Genomic DNA, 15,834 nt, shown 5'->3' with positions numbered 1-15,834 from the left:
AATCACCCAAGGCTAAGCAACAATGGGAAGAATAGCAACTGGCTCTCATAACATCATGGCAGGTATGTCAAATATTTCAACATTACAAGATTATTCTCCTTAGAGATGACAATAAGGCAATATATAAATAATCTACTGAATGCATTGCTTGCTTACCTTAAACTTTCAGTGGTTATGAATATATGTGAACGGTAAATCCAAAAATAGAGTATTTGCAGGCCAACTATCATTAACACCCATGTGATTCCAGCTCCCATGAATATCCTAAAAAAAAAATGAATAAAAATAAAAAGAAGTTGATGTTTAAAAAGATGAATATTTTGAATATGAAAGAATGATGTTTATTTTTGCTGAAAAGGGCAGCCCTGCTACCACCATGTAAACAACCATTTTAAAAATTCAAAATTGAAACACAATAGAAAAATATTATAGAATATAAGGTAAGTATACTCAGAAATGAGAATGGGACATCAAAAACAATTATAATTAATACATTACATTACATTACATTTCCTGTTGTGCGACTGACTGCTGGGTCACCACTGATGACTTTGTGACCAGATCCCTACACTAGTTTCTGTCTTCTGCTTCTCGGACCGCATCTCACAGATGTTGTTTTCCCAACTCTTTCTCTGTCTGCTTCTACATCTGCCATCTTTGACTCTTTCTGAAGGATTATTTTGGTCATCCCCGATAAACGCAGGACACACCCAAACCACCTGAGCTTGCATTTCTTTACTGTGGTAAAAAGTTCCTCTTAGGGCCCTATTGCCTGCCTTATTCTTCTTTTCACTTCCTCATTCATGACACAACTTCTGTATGATATTCTCAAAAGTCCCCTGAAACATTTCATCTCTGCAGCCTGGATTCTTCTTTCGATTTCTGCGATCAGTGTCCATGTCTTACACGTGTACAGGAATACTGAGATCACTAGTGATCTTATTAGTCTAATTTTGGAGCTCAGTGAGATATTTCTATCTTCCCCCAGTGTTCTGAATTTGGTCATTGCTGCTCTTGTTTTGGCAATATGGGACATCACTTCAGACTAGGAACCTTGGTCACTCACTATCACCCCAAGATATTTGAAGATTTGAACTTGTCCAAGCTCAACTCCACTGATTCTCTTTGGGCAGTTTGTCATAACTTTTGTTTCTCTGCACTTATCTCCATGCCAGATTCATTGGAGGTCTTTGTCTAGGCACTCTACTAGTTGTTTCAATTCTTGTTCTAAGCTGGCCAGTCTGACAGTATCATCTGCAAAGTGCCATTAATACATGTGAACTTATAAAAAGTCATTCGTAAAAATTTATGTACATATAATAAGATATAGACACACACACATATATATGATATATATATGTATGTATGTATATATGTATATATATATATATATATATATATATATATATATATATATATATATATATATATATATATCATCTCTATCATCATCATCATCATCAGCCTTTAGTATCTGTTTTCCATGCTGGCATGTATAAAGGGTAAAGACCTCCTTTAGTCATGAATGACCATGGGATTGCACCTAGAAAGTTCCTTTCCGAGGCACAAGTCCAGGCAAGCTTGTTTACGGAAGACTAGCAGTCGCCCATGCATACCAGCCTCCCCTCTCCATGCCACTGATGTTATCCAAAGGAACGACAAAGGCCGATACAACTTGGCACCAGTGATGTTGTGATTCATTTCTACTGCTGAGTGAACTGGAGCAACATGAAATAAAGTGTCTTGCTCAAGAACACAACCCACTGCCTAGTCCAGGAATCGAACTCATTACCTCATGATTGTTAGCCCGATCCACTGCATTGGAAATCTGCAATGGCTCCATAGCTACCATCTTGGCTATAACCTTGGAGCCTTAGTAATCCATTACAACACTTACCTAGCATACCTAATCATTTAGATTACCTGTGAACTAAACCCCCTTACTTTGTGTGTATACACACACACACAGAACCATGCTATTAGCTTAAGGGTGAAATTTAGGATTTCTCAGTTTTCTGTGAATAGATTTTGATAAAATTTTCCCCAGCTGGTTTGCACACTATGGCAAACTCATTGTTATGCTTTCATTATTCTGTGTAACGTCCTTTCTTTTTTAATTCAAATTCTTCAGATTTGGAGTGAACCACACTAATAGCTTTTGAATGAAAATAGCCCTTCTAGACATTTTTTTTCAGAAAATGAAGAGAAATGATACATATCAAGCATACATTGAACATATATTTAACAGAAAACCATAATGATATTCTGTTGTTTCTGGGGAGAATCATTCTCTTTTAGTGCCTTATTATTTAACACACTCACCGGTAAAATTTCCACTTATTTCTTTTTTTTTTTCTAAAATTTTTGTTGCATCTTGCAACCTTTTCAATAGACTGTGTTAAATAATAAGGCACTAAAAAAGAATGACTCTCCCCTGACACAACAGAATATGCTTCAACACACGAACTCATATAAAGAATCTTGCAAACCAAATCCCAAAACGAAGCATAATGATATTATAATATTAATTGACATAATGAATTATTTAGCCACATGAGCACCATTTCAATGGATAACTTCAAAAATCCTATTACTCATAGAATCTGACAGGTTGGACTGCCTCTGCTGCAGCTTTGATGATCACCCATAAGACATCTTTTGATGTTAATTGGCATTCATTGGCATTAACATCTTGTTTAATGATGGAGCAAAGATCTTCAATAGGTTTGAGATCCAGAGATACTGACCAGCCATACCTATTTCTTTATTACCCACAAGGGGCTAAACACAGAGGGAACAAACAAGGACAGACATAGGTATTAAGTCGATTACATCGACCCCAGTTCGTAACTGGTACTTAATTTATCGACCCCGAAAGGATGAAAGGCAAAGTCGACCTCGGCGGAATTTGAACTCACAACGTAACGCAGACGAAATACCGCTAAGCATTTCGCCCGACGTGCTGACGTTTCTGCCAGCTCACCGCCTTGACCAGCCATACCATCAACCTTTCATCTTGTATGCTGCAAGACACTTGTGATGTTTGGGTGGTCCTAGCAGAGCAGGAGGGAGTGTTGTCATGCATGAATGAGATTCCTTAGCAGTGGCAGTGTTATGTCATCAGGATACATCAGTAAAATCATTATATAATTATTGCAGATGAGGAAACAGTGCCATAGTTAGAATGGCAAAGAGGGATGGGTATTATGCAGCAGTTTCCAAACACTGACAAACCAATTCTTTTAAAATATAAAATGGAAATTCTGAAGCTTGCTAACATGCAGTCATGAATATTCTTCTTCTTGTTGACATATAATCCCTAATAAACTCTGACTGAGTTGACCTATAATCAAAGTTATTCTAACCCATGACCCTCTCATGATTTTACGAGTGATGAGATGGGTGATGATATAATGTTACTACATTATCTAATATGTGTTTTTCTTATTTAAGCTTGTAGATCAGGGGTTCTCAACCATTTTTATTATCTATGGACCCCTTTAATTCTTATTTTACTTGGGTGGACTCCCATAGCCATTCGATGTTTAAAAACTCCTATTGTATTTTTATAATTTACTCTTTTTATACTCTTTTTACTTGTTTCAGTCATTTGACTGTGGCCATGCTGGAGCACCACCATTTAGTCGAGCAAATCGACCTCAGGACTTTATTCTTTGTAAGCCTAGTACTTATTCTATCGGTCTCTTTTGCCAAACCACTAAGTTACAGGGATGTAAACACACCAGCATCGGTTGTCAAGCGATGTTGTGGGACAAACACAGACACACAAATACATACACACACACGTCCTCGCGTTGCTGTGTTTTTTTCTGTGTGTTTCTTGTTTGGATTAACTTTATATATATATATATATACATATATACGATGAGCTTCTTTCAGTTTCCTGAGGCTATAGTAGAAGACACTTACCCAAGGTGCCATGCAGTGGGACTGAACCCGGAACCAGTGGTTGGAAAGCAAGCTACTTACCACACAGCCACTCACTTTTGTATAAAAATTGTTGAAATAGTTTGTGTATTTTGGACGTATAACCAATTTATTGCACATAAACTTTACTAGTCTAAAATACAGTTTTTTCATGGCCCATGAAAAATTACTGTGGACCCCCAATTTACTATATTACATCAGTGGACACCACAAAATCTCATATGGACCTCAAGGGTCTATATGGACCCAAGTTGAGAACTCCTGCTGTAGAGTATGCTTTGAGAGGGATTTGTGAACTATTTCTAGTAGTTTAAGAAACCACATGGCAACACACTAATTTGGCTACTGAGTAGTGTGGTTTGGGTGGATTAGAGAGTTGGTCCATGGAAAGAGAATCATGAAAGATAAAAATACAACACTTACCTGAAATTTCTTACCATGACATTGTTTGAAACATTCCGATTTCGTAGAGATTCTATCTCAAGAAACACCTAGTAAATGAGAGAAAGAAAAGGATAGAATATTTCAGATAACATTCACTATGATATGGCTATAGATAATACTGAAGATGAACTGTGAGGAAGGAAAAAAGAGAAAAAAGAAGTAAGGAGAAAAGCACTTGGAGAGCACAGACCTCCACCAAGCAGCTCATTTCCACCCATATACATGCATGCTGAAAATCGCCCAATTGCATCTATAAAACAGAACAGTTTGAAGATAGAAACCAAGTCTAAACACAATAGCTTATAGACATACTCTGAATGTAGTTCTACATAAATATTTAATCATTTTTTTATACTTAAGACCATCAGAAATGTTAAGATATCAGCCTCTACCCATGTTGTCATGCTTTGATTAAAAGGTTACAGCATAGATTAGATTACTTAGATAAATTTCGGTCGAAGTTGACTCAGGCCATGTCTAATTTAATAGCACGACCTGAAAGAGATACACAGTCAGCTCTGGGGAACCGTAGCCCATTCAAGCAGAGGGTTATTGTTTTCAGAGACATATCTGGGTGTGAGTGGTTTATCTTGTATTTGTTGGGGATCATTTGAATGCCATGAAGTCGCTTTCCTCCTTTATGTGTCTGGCATGATGTTGAAGAGAGCAGGGCCAATTGAGGTGAAATAGTTCTGTCATAGGGTTGTGATACGACACGAACATTTCTGTAGTGGACGGATGGCATGGGGGCCAAGCCTCAGACGAATTTTAAAGATGGGCAATGTTGATGGAATATTTTCCTCATCATACAGATGGTATAGAGCTCACAGCGGCAGTGGAGGGAGCAAAGCCTGAGCTTTTTGAGTCGATCCCAATAGTCAAGGCTTGTTATGTCATCCTCCACAGACCTCTGGCAAGCAGCTCATTTTAAGATAGATACGCGAGTAAAATTACTAATAGGGAAACGAAAATAAACTTTGGAAACAGCAACACCATCATAGGTTACGTAGAAACGATGAACGTGTTGACAAGAGAAACAGGTAGAGAACAAAAGAAAAAAATAATGTAATATTTTTTATCACTTGTTTTTTTACAAGTTTCAGTCTTTGAACTGTAGCCATGCGGGAGTACTTCACTAAAGATTTTTGCTGAACGAATTGCCCCCAGAACTTATTTCTTTTTAAAATCTGGTACTTATTCTTTTAGTCTCTTTTGCCATTTAGTTAAGTAACAGGGACATGAACAAACCAACACTGTTTATCAAGCAGTGGTGAGGAGCAAACAAAAAGACACACACACATAGCACATAGATATATACATACACCATGCATGCACACAGGCACACACACACACATAGTGCATAGATATATACATACATACACATAGACACACGCGCACACACACACACACATGAAGGACTTCTACACAGTCTCCGTCAATCATATTCACTCACAAGGCATTGATCAGCCTAGATTTATAGTAGAAGACACTAGTTCATGGTGCTGTACAGTGGGACTGAACCCAAAATCACATGGTCACAAAGCAAGCTGCTTAACTACACAGCCATGCCTGGTAAACAATGACAAAATAGAAGAAGGCCTGAGAATCAAAATGTAAAAGTAGATGTGATATTGAATGACCCACCCATAGATCTGTACTTTACTGGTGTTTTGGTTCTTTATTTAGACAAAATATTTAATTATTATTTCTTTATTGCCCACAAGGGGCTAAACATAGAGAGGACAAACAAGGACAGTCAAAGGGATTAAGTCGATTGCATCGACCCCAATGCGTAACTGGTACTTAATTTATCAACCCCAAAAAGATGAAAGGAAAAGTCGACCTCGGCAGAATTTGAATTCAGAACGTACCGGCAGACGAAATACCACTAAGCATTTCACCCGGCATGCTAACATTTCTGCCAGCTCGCTGCCTTAAAATATTTAATTATATGCTCTGTAATTCACCTAGCTTTTGGAAATAGGTGCCAGGTTATGCAAAAATATTTCTTCAGATTGGTTGGTACCTTTCCAGAAGAGATTTATTCATTGTTTATTGCCATGAACTGGTTGAAAATCTTCAATCCATTAAAACTTGCATGAGGCTGAACTACACCCATTTCCCATTAACTATAGGATTTGTGTGGCATTGTGCGTTGCTGCATCTTTTAAGACTAATAATATTGGAATAGCTGCTCCTCACAGAAGAACTGTGGTCTTTGAAGTTGACATTCTCATCTGCACTTAAAATATGAATAACTCTAAGAGAAAATTTCAGGTTTCTTGTGGTGTGTATATCCAACCCCTTTGTTCAGAGATAAAATTCTGTCAAAGCCAATTATGCTTTTCAATCAGTAGGGTTGATAAAATAAAGTACCAGTCAAGTACTGGAATTGAACTAATTGAGTGATGTTAGTGTTTCACTGTTTCATTCAAGTAAGAAACTGTGGTTGAGAAATCTGAAATATTCTCTTAGACAATATTGTCTAATTCCCAAAAGAACTTGCTAATTCACTGCTTTTTAGATCTAAATATTTCAAGGCTTGGGAAATGTATGCATTTTAATGCTACTCTGAGTTCTACTATTAAAACTAAATTATTGAAATAGTTATAATGGTTTTTAAAAATATGCAAAAGCATAGTAATTATATTGATATCAAAATTTGGCACAAGGTTACTAATTTCAGGGAAAGGATTAAGTCAATCACATCAACCCCAGTGATCAACTGGTATTTATATTATTGATCCCAAAAGGATGAATGGCAAAGTCAACCTCAGTGGAATTTGAACTCAGAATGTAATGGATGGATAAAATGCCGCTAAGTATTTTGCTTGGCATGCTAACAATTCTTCAGCTTCACTGCCTTGAATATTTGCTAGGGATTATATTAAAAAGAAATTATTGTTATATTGAGGGACAACCAAATTAAAGCCTATAAACAAACTAACCAGCTGTGGTTCACATCTGGTTTTTTGTTATAATCCCAGAAATTTTTGACACACTTTTCCTATGACTTCAATGGATTGAATTTAGAAAGTCTCCGAATTTAAAATCACCACAAAATCACAAGAAAAGTATGGTGAAAATTCTCTGAAAATATAACAAAAAGAAAGTGAACAATAACTGGTGAGTGTGTTTATAGGTTCTAATTTGACTCTTCAAAATATAACAATATCAGTTTCAACACATGGTTTTGGATTCTTGTGAAACAAATTCAAAAGCAAAATCTGTTGGAAAGTCAATTTTTATGCTTAAAACACGGTTTTTAAAACTCTCGATAGCAAATTTTGGCACAAGGTGAACAGTTTTGGAGAGATGTAAATTTATCACATTGATGCCAATGTTCAACTGGTACTTATTTTATCGACCCTGAAAGTACGAAAAGCAAAGTCAACCTTGGTGGCATTTGAACACAGAACATAAAGTAAAAAAAAATGCTGCTCAGTATTTTTTTCCAGTGCAGTAATGATTCTGCCAGCTTGCCATCTTTCTAAATATCAAATGTTGATGTTGATTTCAGTCTTTAACCCTTTCGTTACTGTATTTATTTTGAGATGCTCTGTGTTTCTTTCAATTAATTTTAAATATAAGAAAAAATTTAGTAAAATAACTTAGTTACCATTCAGTTAGTGTTAGGAACATAAATTGTGGCCAAGGTTTGGTGGAAGATTTTAAGTCGAAACTCATGAAAACAAGACATCTGTACTCAGAGCCAGAGCCAGCTTCAGCCGTGTTGGTAACAAAAAGGTTAAGATCTTTTATGGATATATGATTAATCATTGCATTAGGTTTCTATGAACCCATCAGCTAAGTGAAATAAATATCTTTAAAACAACGCAAAGAATATACCTTCTCTAAGAGACCACATACTTGTTCATCACCATGATAACGGAAAAAGACCATTCCCATACAGAACATAATCAAGTGCAATATATCTGTTATTAAATAAGTGGGCATATTCTGCTGGCATTCAACATTCCCCTTTTTATTGATGGCTGTCAAATTTGTATCTTCAGATATTCTCAAGGCAGATTTATTGCTACTAATTGTAAGCATATGTTTGTGTTCATGGCTCTGTTGGAATACAAAAGAAGAGAGAAAAAAAATCAGGTTGGATAGATAAGCAAGTATAATGAAAATATAAATACACAAATGCAATAAAATTTTGAATTCTGATATAATGGGTTGTCCAGAAATTTTGTGTCGATTTATAGTAGCTTACCTTTCAACTTATTTTAGAACATGGTTGAGTCCATAAAATAGGATTTGACTACATCTCCATTTAGAGCACAGTTTAAGCTATCTTTTCGTGGAAGAAGATTTATATTCCTATACCCTGTATTAATTCTGTAACCCTTTAAAATGGAAGATAAGAAAGTTCATTTTCGGCACTTGATGCTTTGGGAACAGGTAAAAATTGCTGCAGCTCAGCTGGGATGTGTTACCCCACTCTCCATATTCACCAGATATTGCTCCTTTGGATTTCCACTTATTCAGGTCTCTGCAGAATAGTCTTAATGGTAAAAATTTCAATTCCTTGGATGACATAAAAAGATACCTTGATGAATTCTTTGCCATGAAACCACCTCAATTCTGGGAAGAGGGTATTTTCAAGTTAAAGGAAAGATGGAGACGCATTGTGCAACAAAATGGTTCATATTTGGTTGATTAAAAATGCAATGGCAAGTATTTATTGACCTTTTTCTTTCCTTTAAAAATCGGCACGAACTTTCCAGACAACCCAATATATATATAGTTCTAGAGGATTTGGAGGAAGATTTTTGTAAGTCATTTATTCTGAACTCATGGAAGTATGTGGCCAAAGGTGCATAAAGTTTGGATCATGATTGTAGTATTGTGGGTAATTTACTTAAACCAAAATACGAAAATGGTGTGAGTCATTGTCAAAAGGTCAAAATTTTAATTTGACAACATAATTTACAGACATTCTGTTATTGTAACATTAACAAACTCTTGACAAACTTCTCTCAGACTAATGAAGCATCTAACAGGCATATCTTTAATGATGCATCACAAAGAAGCTTAAAAAGCAATTCTCCTGTATAACAGGAGTTTAAAACCATGCATCTCCATTGCTTATTCTGCTCATCTAATAGAGGCATGACGACATTGATATATTACATGTAGCTTCATTTATCACTGATTCATTCATCACTGATCTGGAATAACATGGTATGCTCAGTTGAACCATGATATGCTTATCACTGATTGGTCTGTGATAACACAGGGCAACTATCAGCCAAACATTCTGCTTGGTCTGCAAAAGAATGACCCAGCAACTACCCAGAATGTACTGACTATCACTTGTGCTTACATGACTGTATTGTGAAGCTTCATATTTTTTAATACGGATCTATGTACTTGTATCCATCAATACGGGATCAGTGAAAGGAAACAAAAATAAAAGGTGCCTGATCCTAACAAATGAAACAGATGAGTCTATTCTCTTCAGGAAAAGGTAGATTTGATGAAAATACAAGGCATTGCTCATACATTAAGTATGTACATAAATGGCTTCAATTATTATATTGGTTTCAAATTTTGGCACAAGGCCAGCAAGTCCAGGGAAGGAGTAAGTCAATTACATCGACCCTAAAGCTCAAGTGGTACTTATATTATCAACCCTGAAAGCAGCAGTAGTAGCAGCAGTAGTAGCAGCAGTAGCAGTGCTGAACTTACCTTTATGTAAATTCGGGCATTTAAATTCCACCAGCAGTTTCCAACTTGCCATGCATAGATGAATAGGAGCAAAAGCAGCACTAATATGGGATAAACCAGGTTGATAAACTCTACCCACCAATATCTGTAATATCTGTCATCTGCAAATGGTCTCCAGCCAACCTGAAAGATATACATACATATATACTTGAATTTAAACACACACACACACACACACACACACACTCATAAGTCAAAGCATGTAGTTAGGGTATTCAGCTTATGATTGTGAAGTCGTGAGTTCAATTCCTGGTGATATATTGTATCCTTGAGCAAGACACTTAATTTCACATTGCTCCAGTGCACTCAGCTGGCAAAAATGAATAGTACCTGTATTTCAAAGGACCAGCCTTATCACACTCTGTGTTATGCTGAATTTCCCTGAGGACTATGTTAACAGTACACGTATCTGTGGAGTGCTCAGCCACTTGCCTGTTAAGTTCACATGTAGGTTGTTCCATTGATTGGATCAATTGGAACCCTCAATTTCATAACCAATGAAGTGCCAGTCACTTCATATATATATCATCGTTCGTTTAGCGTCCGTTTTCCATGCTAGCATGGGTTGGACGGTTCTACTGGGGTCTGTGAAGCCAGAAGGCTTCATCAGGCCCAGTCAAATCTGGCAGTGTTTCTACGGCCAGATTTGACTGGGCCTGATGATGCCTTCTGGCTTCACAGACCCCAGTAGAACCGTCCAACCCATGCTAGCATGGAAAACGGACGCTAAACGAACGATGATATATATATGAAGTGACTGGCACTTCATTGGTTATGAAATTGAGGGTTCCAATTGATCCAATCAATGGAACAACCTACATGTATATATATATATATATATATATATATATAATTAATATATATATATATATATATATATATATATATATATATTATATATATATATATGTATATGTATATATATATATAATTAAATATATATATATATATATATAATTAAATAATAAGGGTAGAAATTGATACTAATCGATTAAAACCAGTGGCTTAGCATATTTTAAAAATTCTGAAGATTAAAAATTGTGTTACATACAAAATTTAGAGGAATGACCACTAAAGTGGACACCCTATATGCTAAACATAGACGTCAAATCTTTGTGGTTTTGGCGATTTGATGTCTATGTTTAGCATTTGGGTGTCCACACTTAGGTGGTCATTCCTCTAAATGCGTAAGATATTTGAGGACAGATTTGTTTTTTAAAAAAAAAGATATATAACAACAGATAATAACTTTATTTATAAAAAAATGCTATAAGAATAAAAATAAACCTTCTTTTCTATAATGTTATTCAATAAAGCTACCTTCAGCTTCAACAACTGCTTCTATATGAAATCTAAATCATCTACATGTTCGAATCAAGTGGTCCTGGTTCATTTTGAACAGTACTCTGACTATGGTAGCTTTCAAAGAATCTTTGATGTTATGGGCATGTTCATTGACCTTTCTCTCAACAACACTCCAAATGTAATAGTCCAATAGATTGAGATCTGGGGAATTAGGAGGCCTAATGTTAGGGGTTATGTGATCATGAAAATTTTCAGCCATCCAATCCTGTGTTACTAGAGCCATGTGTGATAGTGTAGAGTCTTAATGAAACACATATGGCCTTCCATTGCATACAGTGTTTATCCAGGGCTTAACAATTATTTCCAGGACCTCAGTGTAGGCAGCAGAGTTAACTCTAAGGCCTTGTGGAGAGAAGTAAGGAGGTATCACATGTCCATCATTGCTGATAACCCCTAAAACTAGGACAGTTGCAGAAAGGAACACAGAAATAAACAGGGAGAGAAAATAGAAAAAGGTATAGTGGCCAGTTGATCTATCATGGCGAATCTCTCTCTCTCTCTATATATATATATATATGTGTGCAGACATATCTTGAAAAATCTGAAACCGGTACCACAATATCCCTTTCTAGGTATTTCATCTTTCAGATGTTCTCCCTGGAGGTAAGACAATTTTTTTCAAGTTTGTTACACACACGCATTTTTGCTAGTACATACGCGGTGAAGCTATACATTAGCGTCGTATTTATTACATTCGCTATTTTCCAGTAAATATCGGTACTTCGTTGTACCATATATTTACTTCTATGTATAATTTTCCCTCGTGGGCTATTCTTTACTGGAAAGCAATACTCTCGTATTGCATTACTATTTTTATTGAAACTTCTTCACTGTTCTCGTTCTGTCAGCATTTTGGCATTTCAGTCGAGTGTATTGGCATTGATGCGGCAACATTTGAAATGTTGTCGAGGTATATGTTGGCTGATGAAGATAAATCAAGTATATGTGTGCAGACATATCTTGAAAAATCTGAAACCGGTACCACATTATCCCTTTCTAGGTATTTCATCTTTCAGATGTTCTCCCTGGAGGTAAGACAATTTTTTTCAAGTTTGTTACACACACGTATTTTTGCTAGTACATACGCGGTGAAGCTATACGTTAGCATCATATTTATTACGTTCGCTATTTTCCAGTAAATATCGGTACTTCGTTGTACCATATATTTACTTCTATGTATATATATATATCATCATCATCATCATCATCGTTTAACGTCCGTTTTCCGTGCTAGCACGGGTTGGACGGTTCGACCGGGGTATATATATAATTTATCTAGTTTCAGTTCACGAGCTGTGGCCATGCAGGGGCACCGCCATTAAATGTGTGATACTTATAGCACCTATGTTTCCCAAGCGGTCACCCATCTAAGTACTAACTAGGCTCAACGTTGCTTAACTTCGGTGATCGGACGAGAACTGGTGCTTTCAACATGTTATGGCCATATATATATATATATTATATATATATATATATATATATATATATATATTTCTATGGGTTTTAAATTATTTTAAAACTTAAAATTTTGCTTTTTAATTTTTAAAAAATGTTATTCTATCCTATTTTATTCATCCAGTACTGGGACCACTACCCTCTTATTCTTGTTTTATTATTACCCTATGATTATTGGTATTGTTATTTCTGCTGTTATTTTGGAAGATTTTTCTTATCAATATTATTAGTATTGATATTATTGATATTGATGTTATTGATGTTGATGCCGTCACCTTAATCATAATTGTTTTGGTATAACACATTACTCTGCTAGCCTACTCTAATCCTCTATATCTTCGTATATCTTAATGCTACAATTGGAAACTTCAACTTTAGTTAAATTTTAACTCTAACCCTTTTATTAATTTAAATTTAAAAACCTGAATAATCAGGTCACCTTGAAGTTACATCTAATTTACATTTAATTAACTTGACATCACCCCATTTGTAACAATGTCTCTAAATCTATCAGTATTTATATCCTGATAATAAGAGCTTTTATGACACCTATGATATGAATAAAAATTTGTATCCTTTCACTCTCTAACATTATTCCCCCACTATGCTAGATTAATAGATTAAAGATTGAAAATTACTGGCTAAGACTAACCTACGTCCATGAAAAGCCCATATCAAATTTCAGCACGATGGCTGGAGAATATTTAAACTAGATACAATGCTAGTATGGTAATGAATGCTGACCCATGTCTGTGACTGTCCCGCTTCCAAATTTAGAAACACAACATCCCAATTGCTGTTTCTACTACTACTACTACTACTACTACTACTAAGTGACTCAGGCACCACTCCCTTACCTGCTCTTACCCCCCATGTAACCTGTCTTACCCTGTTCTCCATTTTACTTGAACAACCCACACAATAACCATTCCTGAAGTGCTCTGCTTGTTATTTCCAGACATGGCTCTGATGAAAGTTGCATTATATATTTCTTTGGTCATTCAATTTACCTCAATTGATCAAATAGACCAGTTGAGTAAACCTATCAGTAATGTACCTAAAATGATTATTGGAAACAGCTGTAAGGCACATTTGCTCTAATAAAGGAATTATACGTAATGACCATTATCTGTAATTTATTTATTACATATCACTCTGTAAAAAGCAATTTACCTGGGGTCCCTTCATGGATTTACAATATAGAATTGTAATGAACCATAACTTGGGACTCTACCAAAAGAGTCCAGCATGGCCACAGTCAAAAGACTGAAACAAGTAAAGAATTTATTTTAAAACAAAACGTCAGTTCATGAAACCAGGTGAGTCTCAGGTGTGTTGGTATGAAAAGGTTTCAAAGTAGAGGCAATCTACTTGCTATTTTTTTTTTGTGCTATGAAACCAGGTGAGTCTCAGGTGTGTTGGTATGAAAAGGTTTCAAAGTAGTGGCAATCTACTTGCTATTTTTTTTTTGTGCTATGAAACCAGGTGAGTCTCAGGTGTGTTGGTATGAAAAGGTTTCAAAGTAGAGGCAATCTACTTGCTATTTTTTTTTGTGCTATGAAACCAGGTGAGTCTCAGGTGTGTTGGTATGAAAAGGTTTCAAAGTAGAAGCAATCTACTTGCTATTTTTTTTTGTGCTATGAAACCAGGTGAGTCTCAGGTGTGTTGGTATGAAAAGATTTCAAAGTAGAGGCAATCTACTTGCTATTTTTTTTTTTGTGCTATGAAACCAGGTGAGTCTCAGGTGTGTTGGTATGAAAAGGTTTCAAAGTAGTGGCAATCTACTTGCTATTTTTTTTTGTGCTATGAAACCAGGTGAGTCTCAGGTGTGTTGGTATGAAAAGGTTTCAAAGTAGAAGCAATCTACTTGCTATTTTTTTTTTGTGCTATGAAACCAGGTGAGTCTCAGGTGAGTTGGTATGAAAAGGTTTCAAAGTAGAGGCAATCTACTTGCTATTATTTTTTTGTGCTATGAAACCAGGTGAGTCTCAGGTGTGTTGGTATGAAACCTTTTTTCAAAGTAGAGGCAATCTACTTGCTATTTTTTTTTGTGCTATGAAACCAGGTGAGTCTCAGGTGTGTTGGTATGAAAAGATTTCAAAGTAGAGGCAATCTACTTGCTATTTTTTTTTGTGCTATGAAACCAGGTGAGTCTCAGGTGTGTTGGTATGAAAAGGTTTCAAAGTAGTGGCAATCTACTTGCTATTTTTTTGTGCTTATGTATACATGAACACAAAGACTGACCTCAAAATGGTACATCTTACAGAGAAGACAACAAAGGACTGTATTGATTGATGATAAACTATGCTGAAGAAGACCCTAACACTTATGACAAGACATACCACTCAAATGTGGTGAGTGAAACAAACTGGGAGCTATGTGTTCATGTGTGTGTGTGTGTGTGTATGCATACATACATGCATATATACATACATACAGACCCTACACACACACACATTCTTTTATATATTCTTTTACTTGTTTCAGTCAATGGACTGTGGCCATGCTGGAACACCACCTTTAGTCGAACAAATTGACCCCAGGACTTATTCTTTGTAGGCCTAGTACTTACTCTACAAGTCTCTTTTTGCTGAACCACTAAGTTATGGGGCTGTAAACACGTTAACATCAGTGTCAAGCAATAGTGGGGGGACAAACAAAGACACACAAATACGTGCATACATACATGCATACATACACACATACATACACACACATACATATATATATATATATATATATATATATATATATAAAGTTAATCCAAACATGAAAACACAAAGAGAACACACAACAACACAAGGACGTGGAACAAATATAGTATTATTGGACGCTCAGGAAGGAAGAGAAGAAGGAGGGTTTTACGTTTTGAGTGGAGATCTT

General features: G+C 35.8%; 1 protein-coding gene and 1 non-coding gene across 3 annotated transcripts in view; both read right to left on the bottom strand.

The window, feature by feature from the left end:
- LOC115212387 overlaps nt 1-15,834 on the bottom strand; it is an 85,652-nt gene that overhangs the window by 23,032 nt on the left and 46,786 nt on the right. For both annotated transcript variants that reach the window (XM_036503285.1, XM_029781269.2), the window contains exons 4-7: nt 10,093-10,254; nt 8,242-8,466; nt 4,372-4,439; nt 157-264 (exon numbers count right to left, since the gene is read on the bottom strand). In XM_036503285.1, coding sequence (XP_036359178.1) covers nt 157-264; nt 4,372-4,439; nt 8,242-8,466; nt 10,093-10,254 — 563 coding nt within the window. The remainder of the gene's footprint in view (nt 1-156; nt 265-4,371; nt 4,440-8,241; nt 8,467-10,092; nt 10,255-15,834) is intronic.
- Nucleotides 12,827-12,945, bottom strand: LOC115212486. Its single transcript, XR_003881759.1, has one exon. It is a non-coding gene; the product is annotated as a 5S ribosomal RNA (ribosomal RNA).

The sequence above is a fragment of the Octopus sinensis genome, linkage group LG5 (genome assembly GCF_006345805.1).
Source record: "Octopus sinensis linkage group LG5, ASM634580v1, whole genome shotgun sequence".
NCBI classification, from domain to species: domain Eukaryota; kingdom Metazoa; phylum Mollusca; class Cephalopoda; order Octopoda; family Octopodidae; genus Octopus; species Octopus sinensis.
The sequence above is the reverse complement of the archived record's forward strand: the minus strand, read 5'-3'. Positions and strand labels throughout refer to the sequence as shown.